Source organism: Hemitrygon akajei, chromosome 18 (assembly GCF_048418815.1).
Source record: "Hemitrygon akajei chromosome 18, sHemAka1.3, whole genome shotgun sequence".
Taxonomy (NCBI): Eukaryota; Metazoa; Chordata; class Chondrichthyes; order Myliobatiformes; family Dasyatidae; genus Hemitrygon; species Hemitrygon akajei.
Genome location: NC_133141.1, coordinates 409085 through 436929, shown reverse-complemented (window position 1 = coordinate 436929; position 27845 = coordinate 409085). Strand labels below are relative to the sequence as shown.

The 27845-nt window shown below is 43.3% G+C and overlaps 1 protein-coding gene across 5 annotated transcripts in view; it reads right to left on the bottom strand.

The window, feature by feature from the left end:
* adam11 (ADAM metallopeptidase domain 11) overlaps nucleotides 1-27845 on the bottom strand; it is a 376715-nt gene that overhangs the window by 37464 nt on the left and 311406 nt on the right. For all 5 annotated transcript variants that reach the window (XR_012101994.1, XM_073070643.1, XM_073070642.1 and 2 more), the window contains exons 20-23: nucleotides 23749-23812; nucleotides 15609-15708; nucleotides 6023-6142; nucleotides 3471-3639 (exon numbers count right to left, since the gene is read on the bottom strand). Coding sequence is in view for 4 of the 5 variants with exons in the window: in XM_073070643.1 (XP_072926744.1) it covers nucleotides 3471-3639; nucleotides 6023-6142; nucleotides 15609-15708; nucleotides 23749-23812 (453 nt within the window). In the remaining variant the exon portion in view is untranslated. The remainder of the gene's footprint in view (nucleotides 1-3470; nucleotides 3640-6022; nucleotides 6143-15608; nucleotides 15709-23748; nucleotides 23813-27845) is intronic.

Below are 27845 nucleotides of genomic sequence, written 5' to 3'. Positions count from 1 at the left end.
CTGAGAACTCGATGTACTGAGAAGTAAGGATGAGTTTTCGTGGTATTTGGAAACTAATGATAAAGTAAGTCAAAAGTCAGCATGGTTTCTGTAAAGGGAAATCTTGTCTGACAAACCTATTAGGGTGGACAAAGGAGAGGCAGTGGATGTCATTTACCGGTACTTGGATTTTTAGAAGGCCTCACATGAGGCTGCTTCACAAAATAAAATCCTATGGTATTACAGGAAAGATACTGGCATGGACAGCAGAATGGCTGACAGGCAGGAGGCAGCGAGTGGGAATAAATGAGGCCTTTTCTGGTTGGCTGCCGGTGATTAGTGGTGTTTTTCAGGACTGCTGCTTATCACATTGTTTGTCAATGATTTGGATAATGGAATTGATGGCTTTGTAGCAAAGTTTGCGGATGATACAAAGATAGGTGGAGGGGTAGGTACTTCTGAGGAAGCAATGCAATTGCAGCAGGACTTAGACAAATTAGAAGAACAGGCAAAAAAGTGGCAGATGGAATACAGTGCTGGGAAATGTATGATAATGCATTTTGGTAAAAGGAACAATAGTGAGGACTATTATCTAAATGGGGGGGTTCAAACATCAGAGGTGCAAAGGGACTTAGGAGTCCTCGTGCAAGACTTCCAAAAGGTTAATTTACAAGTTGAGTCTGTGGTAAAGAAGACAAATGCAGTGTGGGCATTTATTTCAAGGGGAATAGAATATAAAAGCAAGGAGATAATGCTGAGGCTTTATAAGACACTAGTCAGACCACACTTGGAGTATTATCAACAGTTTTGAGCCCCATATCTCAGAAAGAATATGCTGTGATTGGAGATAGTCCAGAGGAGGTTCATGAGGATGATTCCAGGAAAGATGGGGTTAATGTATGAGGAACATTTGGCAGCTCTTGGTCTGTACTCACTGGAATTTAGAAAAATCCGGGTGGTTTCATTGAAACCTACTGAATGTTGAAAGGACTAGATAGGGTGGATGTGGAGAGGATGTTTCCTTTGGTGGGGTATCCAGAACTAGAGGGTACAGCCTCAAAATTGAGGGGCACCCTTTTAGAACAGAGGTAAGGAGGAACTGTTTTTTAGTCAGAGAGTAGTAAATCTGTGAAATGCTGTGCCACAGTCTGCAGTGGAGGCCAAATCTGTAGGTATATTTGAGGCAGAGATTCCTGATCGGTTAGGTCATCAAAGGATACGGTGAGAAGGCAGGTGTATGGGGTTGAGTGGGATCCGGGATTAGCCATGATGAAAGGGCAGAGCAGACTCAATGGGCTAAATGGCCTAATTCTGCTCCCGTATCTGATGGTCTAACTCCAAATAAGGCAGGTTAATGCTCAGGAATGTCTTGTGTGCTGGATCATTTATTTTTATTCATCTCTACTGTGTTTAAGTGTTTTTAAATAAACCATAGAAACATAGAACCATAGAACACTACAGCACAGTACAGGCCCTTCAGCCCTCCATGTTATGCTGACCCATATAATCCTTAAAAAAAGTACTAAACCCACACTACCCCATAACCCTCCATTTTCCCTTCATCCATGTGCCTGTCCAAGAGGCTCTTAAATACCCCTAATGTTTTAGCCTCCACCACCATCCCTGGCAAGTCATTCCAGGCACTCACAACCCTCTGTGTAAAAAACTTACCCCGATGTCTCCCCTAAACTTCCCTCCCTTAATTTTGTACGTATGCCCTCTGGTGTTTGCTATTGGTGCCCTGGGAAACAGGTACTGACTATCTATGCTTCTCATAATCTTGTAGACCTCTATCAAGTCCCCTCTCATTCTTCTACGCTCCAAAGAGAAAAGTCCCAACTCTGCTAACCTTGCTTCATATGACTTGTTCTCCAATCCAGACAACATCCTGGTAAATCTCCTCTGCACCCTCTCCATAGCTTCCACATCCTTCCTATAATGAGGTGACCAGAATTGAACACAATACTCTAAGTGCGGTCTCACCAGAGATTTGTAGAGTTGCAACATGACCTCTCTACTCTTGAACTCAATCCCCTTGTTAATGAAGCCTAGCATCCCATAGACCTTCTTAACTACCCTATCAACCTGTGCAGCGACCTTGAGGGATGTATGGATTTGAACCCCAAGGTCCCTTTGTTCATCCACACTCTTAAGTAACTGTCCATTAATCCTGTACTCAGTCTTCTGGTTTGTCCTTCCAAAATGCATCACCTCACACTTGTCCGGATTGAACTCCATCTGCCATTTTTCTGCCCAACTCTGCAGCCTGTCTATATCCTCTTGTAACCTTCGACCACCTATAGCTCCATCCACAACTCCTCCAATCTTCGTGTCATCCGCAAACTTACTCACCCATCCTTCCACCTCTACATCCAGGTCATTTATAAAAATCACAAATAGCAGGGGTCCCAGCAGGGCACTCCACTAATCACCGACCTCCAGGCAGAATACTTTCCTTCCACAACTACCCTCTTCTTTCTTCCTTTAAGCCAATTTTTTTATTCAAACAGCTAAGGTTCCACTTATCCTATGCATCATGACTTTCTGGATGAGTCGCTCATGAGGGACCATGTCAAATGTCAAATAAAGAAATTATACATTCCAAATTAAATTTTGCATTTGAAAAATCACTTGATTAACAAGGGGAGAAAATTGTCCATCACTTAGTCAGAGTCTTGCTCTGGTTTCATTTGGACATGTTATTTTTTTCCAGATTGCTTGAGAAGTAAGTCATCTTCCATTGCTTGCAATCACACTCTACCTCTGAATTCCAATTTCATTGAAGTTGCTGGATCTGGATATGGTATATGATATTAACTAGAAGGTTCTTAGGTTGACCAAGCTAGAGCTTTCGTCTTTTTCGCTTGGTCAATTCCAAACATTCATTTTCAATCAGTGGTGTAACATATAGAGTTTGCTCTTTGAGGTAAGCAAGGGCTGCAGGGAAAGAGTTAGTCCATTTTTGACCTCAAGACCTCATCCAAAAGTTGCAATGGTTGATTAATAGTCAATTGACAAAACTGTGCTGTCAGGTCAGTATCTTCTGTGAAGATATTGTGAAGCTGATGTTTGAGCCTGTTTCCATTGGCCACCCTACCTTTTGGTCCTACAACTTCTAGTCTAGTGTTATTTGGAGGCAGTGCATTGTTCTAATTAAGATTTATAGACTAGGTGGTTATGAAAAGTAGCTTCTATACTACAGGGAATTCTAGTTGAGGTGTAGTTGGTGGCAGTGATTCAAAGGAGTGAGATATTCAGTTGTAATCCTTTGACGATTGTGGTTTCAGAAGATGTGATGAAGCCTTTTCTTGTTCATCAATTTTGTACTTTTGTAGTTGGGGTAATGTTAACACAAAGTCCAATCACACAATTTATGTTGACAATTTGGTCAGTTTTGTGTACTCCTCCTTATTTTATTCTCTTCTTGAAATATTCAAATGTCATCATATCAGAGGAATATACATGTTCACCATTTTTTGAAACGGACTTACCCCATGGCTGAAACAGATGTCTCCATTTGCACTCTGTGGGCAAGAGCTCAGGTTGAAGGCTTGTATTGGTAGGCATTTGTGGTCAAGACACATCATGCTGGGTCCACAGGAGGTACCATCTTCTACATAACCAAGAATAGTGCCATCATCCAGTTCAACATGGCCACCCCTGAGAACCATGTGATAGTACCATCAGTGCTCAATTTAATCAACATCAGTCTCTCTCTATGCCCTTTTACTGCAGTGAATAAAGATTAGAGATGCAGAAAGTTATCAAATTTCCCCTAATCTGGCAAAGGCAAGAACCATGGATTCAATGCACCGTTCTAAGGCAATTTGCAATTCTTGGCAAACACCAGTAAACTAACAGTCTAAGCATCTGTAATTCAAGCAAGAATTTCTGGAGACTACTATTCCATCTCAAAGCCATGGCTAATGAGACAAATGAAAAAATTGCCTAGGATGACAACATTTAAGGAAAGGCAAGATGTGGCATCAAAGGCAAACTCTTTCTCATGCATTTGCCAGTTCCTCACTACCCTGATCAATCAATCATAGCTGTTGGAGCAAAAAATAAATAATACTCTGTTAATAGCTTATGAAAACAGCATAATAACCTTAATCTATGGAAACAAAATAAACTTGGTATAAATCTAATGTAAAGCCCTTGCTTACAGTAATTTTTCTTCTTAAGTATGTTAACTTAATTTTATAAACACACCTTGACCAAGTTGTTAATAGTAATGCATACAATCTGGTTTGTAAAAGCTTTATATTTACCTTATGAATCCAATACAAAGCATTATGGTATCAAGTATAATTTCATAATATTTGATTATTTCATAGACAATCAACTAAATATTATGAGATAAGAGCCCATGGTATTACAGTAAAAATACTAGCATGGATAGAAGATTGGCTGACTGGCAGGAGGCAAAGAGTGGGAATAAAGGGAGTCTTTTCTGACTGGATGCCGGTGACTAGTGGTGTTCCACAGGGGTCTGTGTTGGGACCACTTCCTTTGTGAATGATTTGGATGATGGAATTGATGACTTTGGGGCCATGTTTGTAGCCAATATAAAGATAGGTGGAGGTGCAGGTAGTGTTGAGGAAGCAGGGTGCCTGCAGAAGGACTTACACAGATTGAGAGAAAGGGCAAAGAAGTGGCAGGTGGAGTATAGTGTAGGAAAATGTATAGTCATGCACTTTGGTAGATGGAATAAAGTTGTAGACTATTTTCTAAACAGAGAAAAATTTAAAAATCTGAGTCACAGAGGGACTTGGTAGTCCTTGTGCAGGATTTCCTAAAGGTTAACTTGCAGGTTGAGTCAGTGGTAAAGAAGGTAAATGCAATGTTAGCTTTCATTTTGAGATGATGAGAATATAAAAGCAAGTATGTAATGTTGAAGCTTTATATAGCATTGATCAGACTGCACTTGGAATATTGTGGGTAGCTTTGTGTCTCTTATGTAAGAAAAGATGTGCTGGGATTGGAAAGGATCCAGAGGAGGTTCAGGAGAATGATTCAGGGAATGAAGGGGTTGCTATATGAGGAGTGATTGATGGCTCTGGGCATGTACTCACTGGAGTTCAGAAGAATGAGGGGGATCTCACTGGGGGTGTTGTGGATAGTGTGGAGGGCTGTCAGAGGTTACAGCGAGATGTCGATAGGATGCAAAACTGGGCTGAGAAGTGGCATATGGAGTTCAACCCAGATAAGTGTGAAGAGGTTCATTTTGGTAGGTCAAATATGATGGCAGAATATAGTATTAATGGTAAGACTCTTGGCAGTGTGGAAGATCAGAGGCATCTTGGGGTCCGAGTCCATAGGACACTCAAAGATGCTGCGCAGGTTGAATCTGTGGTTAAGAAGGCATACAGTGCATTGGCCTTCATCAATCGTGGGATTGAGTTTAGGAGCAGAGAGGTAATGTTGCGGCTATATAGGACCCTGGTCAGACCCCACTTGGAGTACTGTGCTCAATTCCGGTTGCCTCACTATAGAAAGGATGTGGAAACCATAAAAAAGGGTGTAGAGGAGATTGACAAGGATGTTGCCTGGATTGGGGAGCATTACTGATGAGAATAGGTTGAGTGAACTTGGCCTTTTTTCCTTGGAGAGACAGAGGATGAGAGGTGACCTGATAGAGGTGTATAAGATAATGAGAGGCATTGATCGTGTGGCTAGTCAGAGGCTTTTCCCCAGGGCATAGTTTTAAGGTGCTTGGAAGTAGGTACAGAGGAGATGTCAGGGTTAATTTTTTTCCACAGAAAGTGGTGAGTGCGTGGAATGGGCTGCCGGCAACAATGGAGGTGGAAATGATAGGGTCTTTTAAGAGACTCCTTGATAGGTACATGGAGCTTAGAAAAATAGAGGGCTATGGCTAACCCTAGGTAGTTCTAAGGTAAGGACATGTTTGGCACAGCATCGTGGGCTGAAGGACCTGTATTGTGCTGTAGGTTTTCTATGTTTCTATGTTTCTATCCTCAGAACAGAAGTTCAGCATTGTCATTGGATGGCTACATTAGCTTCTGTGCAGTTGAATTGTTACCTGCAATCCATGTACTTGTTTTGATGGTATAAGATCACACTAGTAATGTCCCCTTTGAGAATCCCACGTCTTGGAGGCTGAGTGATATTGGAACAGAAAAGGTAACCACAAAGAACATCCCTATATAAAACAGAGAATTCAGTTACTAACCACTGAAAAAATTCCTAATTAGGATTCAAAAATTAAGATCCAAGATCACAAGAGATTCTGCAGATGCTGTAAATCTTGAAGAACACATGCAAAGTGCAGGATGAAGGGTCTCGACAAAATGACCCTCTTTCATGTTATCTCCTTGCCTGCCCATTGCTTCCTTCTGGTGATCCTCCCCCCCCCTCCTTTTTCCCTTTCTTCCATGGCCTTCTGTCTCTTTCACCAATCAACTTCCTAGCTCTTTGCTTCATCCCTCCCCCTCCAAGTTTCACCTATCGCCTGGCATTTTTCTCTCCCCTCACCCCACCTTTCGCATCTACTCCTCAGCTTTTTTTTCTTCTCCAGTCCTGCTGAAGGATCTCAGTCTGACATGTCGACTGTACTTTTTCTATAGGTGCTGCCTGGTCTGCTGAGTTTCTCCAGCATTTTGTGTGTGTTCCTCAGATTTCCAGCATCTGCGGAGTCTCTTGTTTGTAGTTCAGATTCCTATATGGAAAGTTCCCACATGAGGCCTGGGCACCAAATGCTGCATTCTGCCACCCCAATTGTTTCTTTTGCTTTGTTTTCTATTGTTCCCTTCTCTACTGGAGGCATTGACAGTTGCTGAACTCCAATACTTGGTTCAAGTAGAGACAAGCACACAAATGTGTTACTTGCTATTTGAAAAGGACTGTATCTACCCTTCATATATTTATCTTGCATGGACCCATAACCTTTTGCCATACAAACCTAAAAAGATTATGAGTGTCCAGGAAGTTAAGCTAAAGAATTATGCTACAGAATTCAGACAGGCAGAGCCCAGTGGTCAATTTATGCTTCTACACCCTAAACATTTTGCACAAATAATGACTCATTCTGAACCTCTCTACATTTACTCAAGATATTTTATTATGCATTGCTTTGTCAAGGGCAGGTCGTGTCTTACGAGCCTGACTGAATTTTTTGAGGATGTAACTAAACACATTGATGAAGGAAGAGCAGTAGATGTAGTGTATATGGATTTCAGCAAGGCATTTGATAAGGTACCCCATGCAAGGCTTATTGAGAAAGTAAGGAGGCATGGGATCCAAGGGAACATTGCTTTGTGGATCCAGAACTGGCTTGCCACAGAAAGCAAAGAGTGGTTGTAGATGGGTCATATTCCGCATGGAGGTTGGTCACCAGTGGAGTGCCTCAGGGATCTTTTCTGGGACCCTTACTCTTCGTAATTTTCATAAATGACCTGGATGAGGAAGTGGAGCGATGGGTTAGTAAGCTTGCTGATGACACAAAGGTTGGAGGTGTTGTGGATAGTGTGGAGGGCTGTTGGAGGTTACAACGGGACATTGATAGGATGCAAAATTGGGCTGAAAAGTGGCAGATCGAGTTCAACCCAGATAAGTGTGAAGTGGTTCATTTTGGGAGGTCAAATATGATGGCATTAATGGTAAAACTCTTGGCAGTGTGGGTGATCAGAGGGATCTTGGTGTCTGAGTCCATAGGACGCTCAAAGCAGCTGCGCAGGTTGACTCTGTGGTTAAGAAGATGTATGGTGTATTGGCCTTCATCAATCGTGGAATTGAATTTAGGAGGTGAATGTTGCAGCTATATAGGACCCTGGTCAGACCTCACTTGGAGTACTGTGCTCAGTTCTGGGTCCCCTCTTTACAGGAAGGATGTGGAAACCATAGAAAGTGTGCAGAGGAGATTTACAAGGATGTTGCCTGGATTGGGGAGCATGCCTTATGAGAATAGGCTGAGTGAACTCTGCCTTTTCTCCTTGGAGCGAAGGAGGATGAAAGGTGACCTGATAGAGATGTATAAGATGATGAGGGGCATTGATCATGTGGATAGTCAGAGGCTTTTTCCCAGGGTTGAAATGATTGCCACAAGAGGACACAAGTTTAAGGTGCTGGGGAGTAGGTACAGAGGAGATGTTAGGGGTAAGGTTTTTTACTCAGAGTGGTGAGTGTGTGGAATGGGCTGCCGTCAACGGTGGTGGAGGCGGATACGATGGCGTCTTTCAAGAGGCTTTTAGATAGGTAGGTGGAGCTTAGAAAAATAGAGGGCTATGGGTAACCCTAGTAATTGCTAAGGTAGGGACATGTTCGGCACAACTTTCTGGGCCAAAAGGCCTGTATTGTGCTGTAGGTTTTCTATGTTTTTCTATGTTCTATGCTGTGCAGAACATGTACTTACTTTAGAAATAACCTAGGGTTACCCATAGCCCTCTATTTTTCTGAGCTCCATGTACCTATCCAGGAGTCTCTTAAAGGACCCTATTGTATCCTCTCCACTATCGTCGCCAACAGCCCATTCCACGCACACACCACTCTCTGCGTAAAAAACTTACCCCTGACATCTCCTCTGCACCGACTTCCAAGCACCTTAAAACTGTGCCCTCTCATTTTAGTCATTTCAGCCCTGGGAAAAAGCCTCTGACTATCCACACGGTCAATGCCTCTCATCATCTTATACACCTCCGTCAGGTCACTTCTCATTTTCCTTCAATCCAAGGAGAATAGGCCGAGTTCACTCAACCTATTCTCATAGGGCATGCTCCCCAGTCCAGGCAACATCCTTGTAAATCTCCTCTGCACCCTTTCTATGGTTTCCATATCCTTCCTGTAGTGAGGTGACCAGAAATGAGCACAGTACTCCAAGTGGAGTCTGACCAGGGTCCTATATAGCTGCAACATTACCTCTCAGCTCCTAAACTCAGTTCCATTGTTGAGGAAGGCCAATGCACTGTATGCCTTCTTAACCACAGAGTCAACCTGCGCAGCTGCTTTGAGTGTCTTATGGACTGGGACCCCAAGATCCCTCTGATCCTCCACACAGCTAAGAGTCTTACCATTAATACTATATTTTGTCATCATATTTTACCTACCAAAATTAACCACATCACACTTATCTGGGTCAAACTCCATCTGCCACTTCTCAGCCCAGTTTTGAATCCTATCAATGTCCCGCTGTAACCTCTGACAGCCCTCCACACTATCCACAACACCTCCAACCTTTGTGTCATCAGCAGACTTAATAACTCATCCCTCCACTTCCTCACCCAGGTCATTTATAAAAATCACGAAGAGTAAGGGTCCCAGAACAGATCCCTGAGGCACACCACTGGTTACTGAACTCCATGCAGAATATGACCCATCTACAACCACTCTTTGCCTTCTGTGGGCAAGCCAGTTCTGGATCCACAAAGCAATGTCCCCTTGGATCCCATGCCTCCTTACTTTTTCAATAAACCTTGCATGGGGTACCTTATCAAATGCCTTGCTGAAATCCATATGCACTACATCCACTGCTCTTCCTTCATCAATGTGTTCAGTCACATCCTCAAAAAATTCAATCAAGCTTGTAAGGCACGACCTACCCTTGACAAAGCCATGCTGACTATTCCTAATCATGTTATACCTCTCCAAATGTTCATAAATCCTGCCTCTCAGGATCTTCTCCATCAACTTACCAACCACTGAGGTAAGACTCACTGTTCAATAACTTCCTGGGCTATCTCTACTCCCTTTCTTGAATAAAGGAACAACATCCGCAACCCTCCAATCCTTTGGAAGCTCACCCATCCCCATTGATGATTCAAAGATCATCGCCAGAGGCTCAGCAATCTCCTCCCTCACCTTCCACAGTAGCCTGGGGTACATCTCATCCAGTCCTGGCAACTTATCCAACTTGATGCTTTCCAAAAGCTCCAGCACATTCTCTTTCTTGATATCTACATGCTCAAGCTTTTCAGTCTGCTGCAAGTATTCACTACAATCACCAAGATACTTTTTCATTATGAATACTGAAGTAAAGTATTCATTAAGTACCTCTGCTATTTCCTCCGGTTTCATACACACTTTCCCACTGTCACACTTGATAGGTCCTATTCTTTCACATCTTATCCTCTTGCTCTTCACATACTTGTAGAATGCCTTCGGGTTTTCCTTAATCCTGCCCAGCAAGGCTTTCTCATGGCCCCTTCTGGCTCTCCTAATTTCCTTTTTAAGCTCCTTCCTGTTAGCTTTATAATCTTCTAAATCACTAACATTACTTAGCTCTCTGAACCTTTTGTAAGCTTTTCTTTTCTTCTTGACTAGATTTATTACAGCTTTTGTACACCATGGTTCCAGTACCCTACCATACAAGGGTATGGTACCTCGTAACTTCCCAGTCTCATCGGAACGTAACTATACAGAACTCCACACAAATATCCCCTGAACATTTGCCACATTTCTTCCGTACTTTTCCCTGAGAACATCTGTTTCCAATTTAAGCCTCCAATTTCCTGCCTGACAGCCTCATAATTCCCCTTACTCCAATTAAACGTTTTCTAACTTGTCTGTTCCTATCTCTCTCCAATGCTATTGTAAAGGAGATAGAATTATGATTACTGTCTCCAAAATGCTCTCCTACTGAGAGATCTGACACCTCACCAGGTACATTTCCCAATAATAAATCAAGTACAGTCTCTCTATCCCTGAGGCATCCAAGTCTCTGTAATGGCCACCACATCATAGCTCCAAGTACTGATCTACGCTCTAAGCTCATCCGCTTTGTTCACAATGCTTCTTGTGTTAAAATAGACATATCTCAAACCGTCTGTCTGCTATCACCTGCCTATCACCTGCCTATCCTCCCTCACACATTGTCTCCAAGCTTCCTCTATTTGTGAGCTAACTGCCTCTTCCCCAGTCTCTTCAGTTTGGTTCCCACCCCTGAACAATTCTAGTTTAAACTCTCCCCAACAGCCTTAGCAAACGTCCCTGCTGGGATATTGGTCCTCCTGGGATTCAAGTGCAACCCGTCCTTTTTGTACAGGTCACACCTGCCCCAAAAGAGGTCCCAATGATCCAGAAATCTGAATCCCTGCTCCCTGCTCCAATCCCTCAGCCACACATTTATCGTCCACCTCAGCTTATTCCTATGCTCATTGTGGGCCAAAGGGCCTGTATTGCATTGTAGGTTTCTATGTTTCTATGTTAACTTTGCCATATCTAATCTGTTCAGGCTTTTTAACATTTGGAATGTTTCTATGAGATCCCCCCCCTCATCCTGCTGAACTCCAGGGAATACAACCCAAGAGCTGCCAGATGTTACTTATATAGTAACCCTTTCATTCCTGTCATTTCTCTATCCTTTCTACTTCCTCAAAGCTACCTGCCCCTCCACGTATCTTCATGTCATCCACAAACCTTGCAACAAAGCCATCATTTCCATCATCCAAGACATTGACCATAAGACCATAAGACAAAGGAGCAGAAGTTGGCCATTCGGCTCATCGAGTCTGCTCCGCCATTTTATCATGAGCTGATCCATTCTCCCATTCAGTTCCACTCCCCCGCCTTCTCACCATAACCTTTGATGCCCTGGCTACTCAGATACCTATCAATCTCTGCCTTAAATACATCAAATGACTTGACTTCCACTGCTGCCCGTGGCAACAAATTCCACAGATTCACCACCCTCTGGCTAAATGGGCGCCCTTCAATCCTTAAGTCATGTTCTTCTAAACTCCAAGGAGTACAGTCCAAGAGCGGTCAAACGTTCCTCAAATGTTAACCCTCTCATTCCCGGAATCATTCTAGTGAATCTTCTCTGAATCCTCTCCAATGTCAGCACATCCTTTCTTAAATAAGGAGCCTAAAACTGCACACAGTATTCCAAGTGAGGTCTTACCAGTGCCTTATACAGTCTCAACATCACATCCCTGCTCCTATACTCTATTCCTCTAGAAATGAATGCCAACATTGCATTCACCTTCTTCACCATTGACTCAACCGGGACATACTGTATAATGTAAAGAATCAGTCCTAACACAGACCTCTGTGGAACACCATTAGTCGCTGGCAGCCAACAACAAAAGGCTCCCTTTATTCCCACTCTTTGCCTCCTGCCAATCAGCCACTGCTTTATCCATGCTAGAATCTTCCCTGTAATACTCTTATCTGGTTTTATAGATATCTGGTTTTATATCCCTGCTCTTATCTGGTTTAGCAGCCTCAAGTGTGGCACCTTGTCAAAGGCCTCCTGAAAATCCAAGTACACAATATCAATCAATTCTCCTTTGTCTATCCTGCTTGTTATTTCTTCAAAGAATGCTGACAGATTGGTCAGGCAAGATTTTCCCTTGAGAAAACCATGCTGACCAAGGTGTATTTTATCAGGTGTGTCCAAGTACCCTGAGACCTCATCCTTAACAATCAATTCCAACATCTTCCCAACCACTGAGGTCGGACTAACTGGCCGATAATTTCCTTTCTTCTGCCTTTCTCCTGTCTTGAAGAGTGGAGTGATATTTACAATTTTCGATTCTTTCAGAACCATTCCATCTAGTGATTCTTGAAAGATCATTACTAATCCCTCCACAATCCCTTCAGCCACGTCTTTCAGAGCTCTGAGGTGTACACCATCTGATCCAGGTAATTTATCTTCCTTCAGACCTTTATAGTTTCCCAAGAACTTTCTCCCTTGTAATGGTAATTTCACCCACTTCTGATCTCTGACGCTCTGGAACTTCGACCATATTGCTGATGTCTTCAAGAGTGAAGACTGGTGCAAAATACTTATTCAGTTCATCTGCCATTTCCTTGATCCCCATTACTCTCTCTGGCATTGTTTTCCAGTGGTCCGACATCCACTCTAGCCTCTCTTTTACAGTTTATGTATCTAAAGAATCTTTTGGTATCCTCTTTAATATTATTGGCAAGTTTACTTTCCATATATATTTCATCTTTACCTTCTTAATGAATTTTCACTGCCTTCTGTTGGCTTTTAAAATCTTCCCAATCCTTGAACTTCCCACTAATTTGCTCCATATTATATGCCCTCTCTTCAGCTTTTATGTTGGTTTTGACTTCTCTTGTCAGCCACGGTTGTGTCATCGTGCCTTTGGGATACTTCTTCCTTTTTGGGATGTATTTATCACGTGCCTTCCGAATTGCTTACAGAAATTCCAGCCATTGCTGCTCTGCCATCATCCCTGCCAGTGTTCTTTTCCAATCAATTTTGGCCAGCTCCTCTCTCAAGCCTCTGTAATTCCCTTTACTCTACCGATACAGCTGACTTTAGCTTCTCCTCCTCAAATTTCAGGGTGAATTCAGTCATATGATGATCACTTTCCCTTAAGGGTTCCTTTACCTTAAAATCTCTAAACAATTCCAATTCATTGAGCAATACCCAATCCAGAATAGTTGATCCCCTATTGGGCTCAACCACGAGCTGCTCTACAAAGCCATCTTGTATACATTCTAGAAATTCTTGGAATCCAGCACCAACCTGATTTTTCCAATCTTCCTGCATATTGAACTCCCCCATGACATTGTAACATTGTAACATTGCCCTTTTGGCATGCATTTTCTATTTCCCATTGTAATTTGTATGCCACATCCTCACTACTTCTTGGGGTTCTCCCATTAGGGTCTTTTTACCCTTGCAGTTCCTTAGTTTTACCCATAATGATTCAACACCTTCCGACCCTATGTAACTTCTTTTTATTGATTTGATTTCAATTTTTACATCAGAGCAAAACCACCTCCTCTGTCTATCTGCCTGTACTTACAATACAATGTGTATCCTTGGATGTTAAATTCCCAGCTATAATCCTCTTTCAGTCATGATTCAGTGATGCCTGCAAAATCACACCTGACCAATCTGCAACTGTGCTACAAGTTCATCTACCTTATTCTGTATACTGTGCACATTCAAATATAATACCTCCAGTCCTGTATTCACCGTTTTCAATATTGTCTGTCTTTTACATTGTAACTCATCCAGTTGACTGCAATTTTGTCCTGTCATCAGCCTCTCCTTGCTAGGAGTCTCATTACAGATTGCCTTTGTTTGTAAACTAACTGCTTTGTCCTCAGCACTATCACTATGTTTCCCATCCCCCTGCCAAATTATTTAAAAGCCTCCAGAACAACTCCAGCAAACCTGCCTGCAAGGATATTGGACTCCCTTGGGTTTATGTGCAACACCCTTGTGTACAGGTCGCACGTTCCCCAGAAGAGATCCCAATGATCCATAAATCCGAACCCCTGCCTCCTGCACCAATTCCTGAGCCATGCTTTCATCTGCTAAATCATCCTATTCTTATCTTCTCTGGCACATGGCCCAAGCAGCAATCCAGAGATTACTCTCCTGGAGGTCCTGTTTTACAGCTTCCTACCTAGCTTCCTAAAATGTCTCTTCAGTACCTCCTCACCTTGTCTACCAATGTTATTGGTATCAATATGCACCAAGACTTCTTGCTGCTCACCCATGCCATTGAGAATGCCATGGACATGATCTGAGATATCCCTGATTTTGGCACCAGTGAGGCAAATTATTGTATGGGTGTCTCTATCACACCGATAGACCCTTGTCTATGTTCCTCTAATGATGGAATCCCCTATCAACACTGCAATCCTCTTCACCCCTCTGCTCTTCTGAGCCACAGTACCAGATACCCGGTCACTGTGGCTTCCCCCGGTAGGTCGTCCCTCTCAATTGTATCTAAAATTGTGTACTTATTATTGAGGGAACAGCCACAGGAGTGCTCTGCACTGGCTGTGCATTTCCCTTCCTTCTCCTGACAGTCACCTAGTTACCTTTCTCCTGAAACCTAGTGGTGACTACTCCCTCTTGCTTCTATTGATCACCTCTTTATTTTCCCATGAGACAAAGGTCATCAAGCTGCAGCTCCAGCTTGGTGCACCTGGTGCAGATAGTTTATCTGGGAGACTCGCACACACAGTACAAAATACTGCCCCAAAGCCATTCTCACTACACTATCATTCCCTAACAAATAAGGAATGAAGAAAAAAGAACAAAAAGAGAAACTTACCAGATTCCCTACCACTCCCAAGCCTGATGTGCCAAAGCCACTCTAAACATTGGCACACTCAAAAGAATGGCTGCTTTGCTTGCACCTGCATTACTTTTATTCCCCCTTTCTAATGAATCCCTCTCTGTTGATTGGTTGCCCACAGATTTCAGAGAAACTGACCACTATTCTGTGCAACTATTTTTCAGCTAGTATAGCACAATGAGCCAAATCGTCTCCATGTCCTAAATTTTATTTGATTCTTGATTCACATGGGAAGTTCAAAAGATATTGGTGAAGAACTAATAGGATTAGGACTAGCTGGGGCTCTTTTGGATGTTGGTGAAGATTTGGTGAGAACACTTTGGAAAAGGAAAGTCACATGATAAGGTCTCTTTACATTAGCTCAGCTGGGACCTAGAGGGCAGCTCTGTTGAGTGCAATAGGATGGAATTAACAAAAGGCTTTAAGAACAGTATGGCACAGTGGAACAGCAAACTCACTTGGGACTATTAGGCTCCTTTGTCATGGATACAAATACAAGTCTATAAATGAGAAAGAAAAAAAACAACCCAGGAGAAATAACAATGGAGTTCAGGCAAAACGTTGCTAGATTTCAATGTTGTTAGTTAAATGGTAGCTACTTACTGCTTGCTGCACTGAAGCCAGTTCTGTCCATCTTTACCACAGTTTCCCTTTTCAGTTCCATCAACATTTAGCTTTTCATAACATATCCGATCTGTGGAACCTTAAACAAAATCAAACCATTTACAGCCTTCTAGTTTTTCACATCAAATTAATCCTCAAGTCTGTTGGGCTCATGCATTTACATGAACTGTGGCCAACAACAGGACCTATTCTAGTAGCAGGCCAGGGAACAGGTAGAGGCAAAAGAAATAATCTAAATAAGTTCTTGTCTTTTAAGTACCTCTCTTATGACATTGATCACACATCCAAAATGCACTAACTTTGGTAGCGAACTGCTGGTAAGGTATTCTCTGCAGATTAATTCATCACAGAGTTCTGGCCTACACATCGCAATGCAGTTATCAGAGACAAGTTAGAGGTCAGATATTGATGCATCTGACCTCCTGATATGCCAACAGACTCACCACCAAGTTCAGGGCAGAGATCATCATGAGCTGACATAAAATGTCAGATTCTTGTGCAATCCTGTTCATTTGTATAGAATTAACAACTTCAAAAAAAAAGCCAAATATCTATTTTGTGTTATTTTACTTGACATTAATGTTTTCATTAGGTCATCATTATGTTTAGAGTTAATTACCACTTTTATTAAAATAATCCTGATTTTTAAATTTATTTGACTTTTTTTTACATATGTCTTCAATCTTCAGTAACCCGAGCTGACAATAAACCTTCAGAACGGCAGGAATTAGGGCTTCAGAACCTACATTTATTTTCTGCACCTTGCCACAGATCCAGTCGAGCTGTGAGCCCTCACTATCATGGATGTCCAGTGATGATGAGCAGTACATCCATGATAGTGAGGGCTCACAGATTGATTGAATCTGTGACGGTGCAGAAAATAAATGCAGCTGTGCAACTAGTGTAAGGAACAGGCTGGATTATCCGTAGTGGTGAAGGATACTCAGGACCATCACGTGGGAAAATGTTGACAGTTCTGTGTGGTACTATTGGCATTTCCCTGCAAAATCCAGGCAGAGGAAATAAGAATTTCTTGACTAATTAATATACAAACATTTACTACTTCTTCTACGTTGATATACATTCAATGTTGCATTGTTGACAATCATTGCTCAATACAACTCAAACATTCTAAATAATAAAAATGAAGAAAAGGTTCAAGCATTAATTTTTAAGTATTCATTTTTAATGTAAATTTACATGATTTTTAACTCCATATTGGAAAATAGTTGATAATTTTCTGATCCGTTCATTAGTACGTTACATTCAACATTTTTACTTTGTCAATATAAAACAATGATCCATTTAGGAACTGGTGGAATCCTTCCCTTGAGTCAATTGGGTGAGTGGGCCAGTGAAGGAGTGGAGCTTTGAGGCTTTGACTCGAGAGATTCTGGCAGTTTTGGCAGTTGGACTGTGCAATCAAGTCAATCAAGATTTGAATAGCTCAGCAGAAAGCAGCTGATTGGGCAAACAAGGTCAGGTGACCAGGCAGTTTGAAAAACTCAAATAAATAGAGGGGTAGCTCAAGTGGAGCAGCCAGTGAAGCTTTGAGGCTTCAACTTGAAGAGGTGGGAGGATGAGCTTGCTCCCAGTTAGGCTTTACAATGCCTCCTGAGATGGTGATGTACCTCTCATGTGAGAATGTGGTAGTCTTGGAAGAACTTGCAGAGTCACATCTGCCAGAAGTGCATGTGGCTGGGTGATATGGAAGACTGTGTAAGGAATCTGGAGCAGCAGCTGGATGAACTTTGACTCATAAGGGAGAATGAGGTGGTCATTGATGAGAGCTACAGGGAGGTAGTCACACCTAGGCTGCCACAAGCAGGTTGTTGGGTGACAGTCAGAGGGGGGAAAGTGAAGGTGAGTAGACAGGTAGTGCAGAGTCCCCCTGTGGCCATTCCCCTGAATAATAAGTATACTGTTCTGGATACTGTTTGCGGGGATGACTGATCAGGGATCAGTCTGACCCTGTGGTGCAGAAGGATGGGACGGAGAAGAGGAGAGCTGTCGTCATTGGAGACTCTATAGTCAGGGGAGCAGACAGGAGATTTTGTGGATGTGAGAAGGACACCCACATGGTTTGTTGCCTCCTGGGTGTCAGGGTCTGGGATGTCTCTGACCGGGTGCATGACATCCTGGTATGAGAGGGAAAACAACCAGAAGTTGTGATACATGTTGGTACCAATGACATAGGCAGGAAGAGGGATGAGGTCCTGAAGTGTGAGTTTCGGGAACTAGACAGAAGGCTGAAGAACAGGACCTCAAGGGTGGCGTTCTCAGGATTGCTGCCAGTGCTATGTGATTGTGCTGGTAAGAATTGGAGGAGATGGCAGTTGAATGCATAGCTGAGGAGTTGGGGCAGGGTTTTAGATTTTTGGATCATTGGGATCTCTTCTGGGGAAGGTGGGAACTGTACAGATCGGATGGGTTGCACCTGAACTTGAGGGGGAGCAATATCCTTGCAGGTAGGTTTGCTAGCATGGTTTGGGAGGGTTTAAACTAATTTTCAAGGGGGATGGGACCTGGAGTGATAGAGCAGTGGAAGAAGTGCATGGAGTAAAGCCAGATCTAACATATAGAGAGGCTTTGAAGAAAAAGAAGCAGAATAAAGGGTGTAAAGATAATAAGGTAGAAGGGCTAAAGTGTGTGTACTTCAATGCAAGAAGCATCAGGAACAAAGGTGATTAACTGAGAGCTTGGATACATACATGGAATTCTGATGTAGTGGCCGTTACAGAGACTTGGCTGGTACCAGGGCAGGAATGGATTCTCAATGTTCCTGGATTTCAGTGCTTTAAAAGGGACAGAGAGGAGGGAAAAAGGGGAGAAAGGGTGGCATTACTGGTCAGGGATACTATTACAGCTACAGAAAGGGTGGGTAATGTAGCAGGATCCTCTTTTGAGTTAGTATGGGTGGAAGTCAGGAATAGGAAGGGAGCAGTTACTCTATTGGGATTATGCTACAGGCTCCCTGGTAACAGCAGGGATACCGAGGAGCAGATTGGGAGGCAGATTTTGGAAAGGTGTTATCATGGGTGACTTTAACTTCCCTAATATTGTTTGGCACCTGATTAGTTCCAATGGTTTGGATGGGGCAGAGTTTGTTAAGTGTGTTCAGGACGGATTCCTATCACAGTATGTTGACAGGCCGACTAGGGGGAATGCCATGCTAGATCTAGTATTAGGTAACAAACCGGGTCAGGTCACAGATCTCTCAGTGGGTGAGCATCTAGGGGAGAGTGACCACCGCTCCCTGGCCTTCAGTATTATCATGGAAAAGGATAGAATCAGAGAGGACAGAACTTTTAATTGGGGGAAGGGCAAATTATGAGGCTAGGTGTGAATTGGGATGATGTTTTTGCAGGGAAATATACTATGGACATGTGTTTGATGTTTAGGGATCTCTTGCAGGATGGTAGGGATAAATTTGTCCCAGTGAGGAAGATAAAGAATGGTAGGGTGAAGGAACCATAGGTGACAAGTGAGGTGGAAATTCTAGTCAGGTGGAAGAAGGCAGCATACATGAGGTTTAGGAAGCAAGGATCAGATGGGTCTATTGAGGAATATAGGGTAGCAAGAAAGGAGCTCAAGAAGGGGCTGAGGAGAGCAAGAAGGGGGCATGAGAGGGCCTTGGCGAGTAGGGTAAAGGAAAACCCCAAGGCATTCTTCAATTATTTGAAGAACAAAAGGTTGACAGGAGTGAAGATAGGACCGATTAGAGATAAAGGTGGGAAGATGTGCCTTGAGGCTGTGGAAGTGAGCGAGGTCCTCAATGAATACTTCTCTTCAGTATTCACCAATGAGAGGGAACTTGATGATGGTGAGGACAATATGAGTGAGGTTGATGTTCTGGAGCATGTTGACATTAAGGGAGAAGAGGTGTTGGAGTTGTTAAAATACATTAGGACGGATAAGTCCCCGAGGCCTGACAGAATTTTCTCCAGGCTGCTCCATGAGGTGAGGGAAGAGATTGCTGAGCCTCTGGCTAGGATATTTATGTCCTCGTTGCCCATGGGAATGGTACTGGAGGATTGGAGGGAAGTGAATGTTGTTCCCTTGTTCAAAAAAGGTAGTAGGGTTTGTCCGGGTAATTATAGACCAGTGAGCTTTAGGTCTGTGGTGGGAAAGCTGTTGGAAAAGATTCTTAGAGATAGGATCCATGGGCATTTAGAGAATCGTGGTTGATCAGAGATAGTCAGCATGGATTTGTGAAGGGCAGATCGTGTCTAACAAGCCTAACAATGGGACTCTATAGTTAAGGGGTCAGACAGGTGATTCTGTGGATGCAGGAAAGAAACTCGGATGGCAGTTTGCCTCGCAGGTGCCAGGGTCCGGGATGTTTCAGATTGCGTCCAAGATATCCTGCGGTGCGAGGGAGAACAGCCAGCGGTCATGGTACATATTGGTACCAATGACATGGGTAAGAAAAGGGAATAGGTCCTGATAAAAGACTACAGGGAGTTAGGAAGGAAGTTGAGAGACAGGACCGCAAAAGTAGTAATCTCGGGATTACTGCCTGTGCCACGCAACAGTGAGAATAGGAATAGAATGAGGTGGAGGATAAATGTGTGGCTGAGGGATTGGAGCAGGGGGCAGGGATTCAGATTTCTGGATAATTGGGACTTCTTTTGGGGCAGGAGTGACCTGTACAAAAAGGACGGGTTGCACTTGAATCCCAGGGGACCAATATCCTAACGGGGAGGTTTGCTAAGGCTACTGAAGAGATTTTAAACTAGAATTGTTCGGGGGGTGGGAACTGAACTGAAGAGACTGGGGAAGAGGAGGTCAGCTCACAAATAGAGAAAGCTTGTAGACAGTGCAAGATGGAGGATAGGCAGGTGATGGAGAAGGGATGCACTCAGACTGAAGGCTTGAGATGTGTCTATTTTAATGCAAGGAGTGTTGTGAACAAACAAGTGAGCTTAGAGTGTGGATCAGTACTTGGAGATATGATGTGGTGGCCATTACAGAGACTTGGATGGCTCGCTGGGCTTTAGATGTTTCAGAAAGGACAGGGAGGGAGGGAAAAGAGGTGGGGGTGTGGAACTGTTATCAGAGATAGTGTCACGGCCGCAGAAAAGGTGGATGCCATGGAGGGATTGTCTATGGAGTCTCTGTGGGTGGAGGTTAGGAACAGGAAGGGGTCAATAACTTTACTGGGTGTTTTTTATAGGCCGCCTAATAATAAAAGAGATATTGAGGAGCAGATAGGCAAACCGAAACCTGGAGCGTAGAAGAATGAGGGGAGATTTGATAGAGGTATATAAAATTATGATGGGTACAGATAGAGTGAATGTGAGCAGGCTTTTTCCACTGAGGCTAGGGGAGAAAAAAACCAGAGGACATTGGTTAGGCTGAAGGGGGGAAAAGTTTAAAGGAAACATGAGGGGGGGCTTCTTCACACAGAGTGGTGGGAGTGCGGAATGAGCTGCCAGATAAGTGGTAAATGCGGGCTCACTTTTAACACTTAGGGGAAGCTTGGACAGGTACATGGATGAGAGGTATATGGAGGGATATGGTCCAAGTGCAGGTCAGTGGGACAAGGCAGAAAAATGGTTTGGCACAGCCAAGAAGGGCCAAAAGGTATGTTTCTGTGCTGTAATGTTCTATGGTTCTATGGAAACAGATCCTGGAAAGGTGTAATAATAACAGAGTTGTTGTGATGGGAGATTTTAATTTCCCAAATATCGATTGGCATTTCCCTAGAGCAAGGGGTTTAGATGGGGTGGAGTTTGTTAGGTGTGTTTAGGAAGGTTTCTTGACACAGTATGTAGGTAAGCCTACAAGAGGAGAGGCTGCACTTGATCTGGTATTGGGAAATGAACCTAGTCAGGTGTCAGATCTCTCAGTGGGAGAGCATTTTGGAGATAGTGATCATAATTCTATCTCCTTTACCATAGCATTGGAGAGGGATTGGAACAGATAAGTTAGGAAAGAGTTTAATTGGAGTAAGTGGAATTGAGGCAATCAGGCAGGAAATTGGAAGCTTAAATTGGAAACAGATTTTCTCAGGGGAAAGTATGGAAGAAATGTGGCAAATATTCAGGGGATATTTGTGTAGAGCTCTGTATAGGTACGTTCCAATGAGACAGGGAAGTTATGGTAGGGTACAGGAACCATGGTGTACAAAGGCTGTAATAAATCTAGTCAAGAAGAAAAGAAAAGCTTACAACAGGTTCAGAGAGTTAGGTAATGCTAGAGATCTAGAAGATTATGAGGTTACTAGGAAGGAGCTTAAGAATGAAATTAGGAGAGCCAGAAGGGGCCATGAGAAGGCCTTGGCGGGCAGGATTAAGGAAAACCCAAGGCATTTTACAAGTATGTGAAGAGCAGGAGGATAAGATGTGGAAGAATAGGACGTATCAAATGTGACAGTAGGAAAGTGTGTATGGAACCGGAGGAAATAGCAGAGGTACTTAATGAATACTTCAGTACTAATATGGAAAAGGATCTTAGTGATTGTAATGATGACTTGTAGCAGACTGAAAAGCTTGAGCATGTAGATATTAAGAAAGAGGATGCGCTGGAGCTTTTGGAAAGCATCAAGTTGGATAAGTTGCTGGGACTGGACGAAATATACCCCCAGGCTACTGTAGGAGGCGAGGGAGGAGATTGCTGAGCCTCTGGTGATGATCTTTGCATCATCAATGGGGACAGGAGAGGTTCTGGGGGATTGGAGGGTTGCAGATGTTGTTCTTTTATTCAAAAAAGGGAGTAGAGATAGCCCAGTAAATTATAGACAAGTGAGTCTTAACTCAGTGGTTGGTAAGTTGATGGAGAAGATCCTGAGAGGCAGGATTTATGAACATTTGGAGAGGTATAATATGATAAGGAATAGTCAGCATGGATTTGTAAAGGGCAAGTTGTGCCTTATGAGCCTGATTGAATTTTTTGAGGATGTGACTAAACACATTGATGAAGGAAGAGCAGTGGATGTAGTGTATATGGATTTCAGCAAGGCATTTGATAAGGTTCCCCATGCAAGGCTTATTGAGAAAGTAAAGAGGCATGGGATCCAAGGGGACATTGCTTTGTGGATCCAGAACTGGCTTGCCCACAGAAGGCAAAGAGTGGTTGTAGACGAGTCATATTTTGCATGGAGGTCGGTCAAGAGTGGCGTGCCTCAGGGATCTGTTATGGGACCCCCTACTCTTCATGATTTTTATAAATGACCTGGATGAGGAAGTGGAGGTATGGGTTGGTAAGTTTGCTGATGACACAAACGTTGGGGGTGTTGTGGATAGTGTGGAGGGCTGTCAGAGGTTACAGCGGGACATGGACAGGATTGCTAAACTGGGCTGAGAAGTGGCAGATGGAGATCAACCCAGATAAGTGTGAAGTGGTTCATTTTGGTAGGTCAAATATGATGGCAGAATATAGTATGAATGGTAAGATTCTTGGCAGTGTGGAGGATCAGAGGGATCTTGGGGTCTGAGTCCATAGGACACTCAAAGTAGCAGTGCAGGTTGTCTCTGTGGTTAAGAAGGTGTATGGTGTATTAGCCTTCATCAATTGTGGAATTGAATTTAGGAGGCGAGAGGTAATGTTGCAGCTTCTCAGACCCTGGTCAGACCCCACTTGGAGTACTGTGCTCAGTTCTGGTTGCCTCACTACAGGAAGGATGTGTAAGCCATAGAAAGGGTGCAGAAGAGATTTACAAGGATGTTACCTGCCTTATGAGAATAGGTGGAGTGAACTCGGCCTTTTCTCGTTGGAGCAACGGAGGATGAGAGGTGACCTGATAGAGGTGTTCAAAATGATGAGAGGCATTGATCATGTAGATAGTCAAAGGCTTTTTCCCAGGGCTGAAATGGTTGCCACAAGAGGACACAGGTTTAAGGTGCTGAGGAGTAGGTCCAGAGGAAATGTCAGGGGTGAGTTTTTTTACTCAGAGTGGTGAGTGTGTGGAATGGGCTGCCATCAACGGTGGTGGAGGCGGATACGATGGCGTCTTTCAAGAGGCTTTTAGATAGGAACATGGTGCTTAGTAAAATAGAGGGCTATGGGTAAGCCTAGTAATTTCTAAGGTCAGGATGTGTTCGGCACAACATTGTGGGCTGAAGGGCCTGTATTGTGCTGTACTATACTATTCTATGTTCTATGTGTTCATACTTACCACGACCCCAGATGAAATCGCACTGCCTGTCCCTGGTATGGCATTTGCCACCATAACAACGGCCCTGAGAAACAAAAATTAAGAAGCTCTAATGCAGTGTAGTAAAGCAATAACAGGATAATTAAGGATAGTGTTAAACACAAAGCAAACTAAGGCAACTTTCCTTCTTCGCAGGGTGCATCTGTTTTAATGTTACCCACAAAAGTACCAGTGAGCAATCCCATATGGCATTCAGATCAGTCTGTGTACCAACTCAGTGTGCTTAATGTCTCTGTAAAGTCAGTGCCAGATGGATGCAGTCGAGTAACCTGATCTTTTTTTTTCTGCATTGGGTGTTTTCTAATTGGCACCTGGAAGCTGAAGGAGCCCAAATTTCAACCAATGCACGTATGACAAAACAATCAAAATAGGTGAACATCATAAGACTGTTTGGATTAAAATGTACTAGAATGCATTTTTGGAATTGGAATTTGTTTATTATTGTTACAGGTACCAAGACACAGTGAAAAGCTTATCTTGTATATTTTTCATACAGATCAAGTTGTTACACAGTGCATTTAGGAAGACAAGGTTAAAAAAATAACAATGTAGAATAACAGTGCAGGTAGACAATATGATGCAAAATCATAATGAGGTAGATTGTGAAGTCAAGTCCAATTGGGTCCACTGCCTGAGGATAAAAGGAAGCAGCAGGTCACGGCAGCATAATAGAGCTTTAACCAGCAACCAGTCAGCATTTGGGATTGATCAGTAAGAGCAAATTAAAGGAAGGCAAGTGCAACCTCCAACATTGCAGTGGCCATCATTCGAGTGTACATAGCTAGAGTGATCTTATAGCTTTAGCTCTTTGAGGCTTTGTTCAGAGAAAGCAAAGGAAAGCAAAGCTCAAGTTTTTTTCCTGCTCTTCTTTATATCTGCTCAGCTAGTTAGGACAGTAGAGACGCCAGGCAGGATAGTGAAATACTTCTCTTGTGGTATGTGGGAAGACATCCCACAAGACATCTACAACCACAAGAAGTGCATCCAGCAGCAGCTTCTAACAAACCACGTTAAGGAGTTGGAACTGGATGAACTCTGGATCATTTGGGAGGCTGAGGGGTGATAGATAGAGGGGTAGTTACACCTGAGGTGCTGGATACAGGAAACTGGGTGACAAGTCAGGAAGGGGAAAAGGGTTAAGGAATCAGCACAGAGTACTCCTGTGGCCACCCACATCAACAACAGGTAAATCATTTGGATACTGTTGGGGGAGTTGACCTAACAGAGGAGAGTCACAGTGGTTGGGTCTCTGGTGCTGACTCTGCCTCTGTGACTCAGAAGGGAAGGGGGAGAAGAGGCACGCTGTGGTGATTGGAGATTTGATAGATAGGAGAACAGATAGAGGTTCTGTGGGCGAGAACAAGATTCCTGAATGGTATGTTGCCTCCAGGGTGCCAGGGCCCGGGACATCTCAGATCGAGTCCTCAGCATTCTCAAGTGGGCGGGTGAACAGACAGAAGTCATGGTCCATGTAGGGTACCAATGACAGAGGTAGGATGAGCGTCAAGATTCTGCATAGGGAGTTCACGGAGTTAGGTGCTAGGTTAAAGGGCAGGATCACCAGGGTTATGATCTCAGGATTGCTACCCATGCTACGTACTAGTGAGGTCAGAACTAGGAAGATTATACAGTTTAATATGTGGCTAAGGAATTGGTGTTGGAGGAAATGCGTAAGATTTTTTGGATCATTGGGCTCTCCCCTAGGGAAGGAGGGACCTGTACAGAAGGGATGGTTTGCACCTGAACTGGAGGGGGGGGGGGGGGTTAACATCATAGCAGGAAGGTTTGTTAATGCTGCACAGTGGGGTTTAAACTAGAGTTACAGAGGGTTGGGAACCAGAGTGCTAGGACAGTTCCTGAGCTCCCTGTATTTCAAAGCAAGAAGTATCGTAGGAAAGTGGAATGATAGTGCTGAAGATGAGGTAACTAGTTTACAAACAGGCAATATGTAGTGAGGAGAGCATGTTGATAGGGCAAAATTGCAGTCAACAGGATGAGTTGCAATATAAAAAGTGTACAAAATTGAAAAGGCTGAATACAGGGATAAAGGTAAAGGTATTGTCATAAACAAGAGAAAATCTGCAGATGCTGGAAGTCCAAGCAACACACTCAAACTTTTTCATTCAGGCCCCCAAACAATCCTTCCAGGTGAGGCAACCCTTCACCTGTGAGGTTGTTGGGGTCATCTACTGAATCTAGTACTCCAGTGTAGACTCCAGTACATTGGTGAATCTTGATGTAGACTGGGAGAACAATTCACTGAGTACCTACTCCCCATTCCTCAGAAAGATTGGGATCTCCCAATGGCCACCCATTTTAATTCCACTTCCCATTCTGGCATGTCAGTCCATGGCCTCCACTTCTGCCATGATGAGGCCACTGGAGGATCAGCTATTCTGGATTGGGTGCTGCACAATGAACCAGAATTGGTTAGAGAGCTTGAGGTAAAAGGGGAAAGTGATCATAATATGATGAAATTCATGCTGAAATTTGAGGAGAAGCTAAAGTCAGATGTATTAGTATTACAGTGGAGTAAAGAGAATTAGAAAGGCATGAGAGAGGAGCTGGCCAGAATTGATTGGAAAAGAACTCTGGCGGGGATGATGGGAGAGCAGCAATGGCTGGAGTTTCTGGAAGCAATGTGGAAGGCAGAGGATATATACAGCACAAAGAGGAAGACATATTCTAAAGGAAAGATGACACAACATGGCTAACAAGAGAAGTGAAAACCAACATAAAAGCCAAAGAGAGGGCATATAATAGAGCAGAAATTAGTGAGAAGTTAGAGGATTGAGAAGCTTTTAAAAACCGAAGGAAGGCAACTGTCAACCTCCATAGCTGCTTTGAGTGCCCTATCGACATGGACCCCAGGTTCTCTCAGATCCTCCACAATGCCAAGAGTCTTACCATTAATGCTATATTCTGTCTTCAAATTGGACCTACTAAAATGAACCACTTCACACTTATCTGGGTTGAAGTCCATCTGCCACTTCTCGGCCTAGTTCTGCATCCTATCAATGTCCCGCTGTAACCTCTGACAGCCCTCCACACTATCCACAACACTCCCAACCTTTGTGTCATCAGCAAACTTACTAACCCACCCTTTTACTACTTCATCCAGGTCATTTATAAAAATCACAAAGAGGATGGGTCCCAGAACAGATCCTTGAGGAACACCACTGGTCACTGACCTCCATGCAGTTTATACTCCAGATTTCTGTAAGACGTGGCTGAAGAGATTGTGGAAGCATTAGTAATGATCTTTGAAGAATTACTAGATCCTGAAATGGTTCTGGAAGACTGGCAAATTGTAAATGTCACTCCACTCTTCAAGAAAGGGGAGAGGCAGAAGAAAGGAAACTATAGGCCAGTTAGTCTGACCTCCGTGGTTGGGAAGATGTTGGAGTCGATTATTAAGGATGAGGTCTCAAGGTACTTGCAGGCACATGATAATATAGGCCGTAGTCAGTATGGTTTCCTCAAGGGAAAATCTTGCCTGACAAATCTGTTGGATTTCTTTGAAGAAATAACAAGCAGCATAGACAAAGGAAATCAGGTTGATGATGTGTACTTGGATTTTCAGAAGGCCTTTGACAAGTTGCCACACTACTTAAAAAACTACAACCCCATTGTATTACAGGAAAGATTCTAGCATGGATAAAACAGTGGTTGATTGGCAGGAGGCAAAGAGTGGGAATAAAGGGAGCCTTTTCTGGCTGGCTGTGGTTGACTAGTGGTGCTCTACAGGGGTCCATGTTGGGACTGATTCTTTTTACATTACTTTTTACATTTTACTGATTCTGATGATGAAATTGATGGCTTTGTTGCAAAGTTTACAGATGGTATGAAGATTGGTGGAGGGGCAAGTAGTTTTCAGGAAATAGAGAGGTTACTGAAGGACAGACAGATTAGGAGAATGGGCAAAGAGATAATAAATGGAATACAGTATCGGGAAGTGTATGGGCATGAACTTTGGTAGGAGAAATGAAAGGGTTGACTGTTTTCTAAATAGAAACATAGAAAACCTACAGCACAATACAGGCCCTTCGGCCCACAAA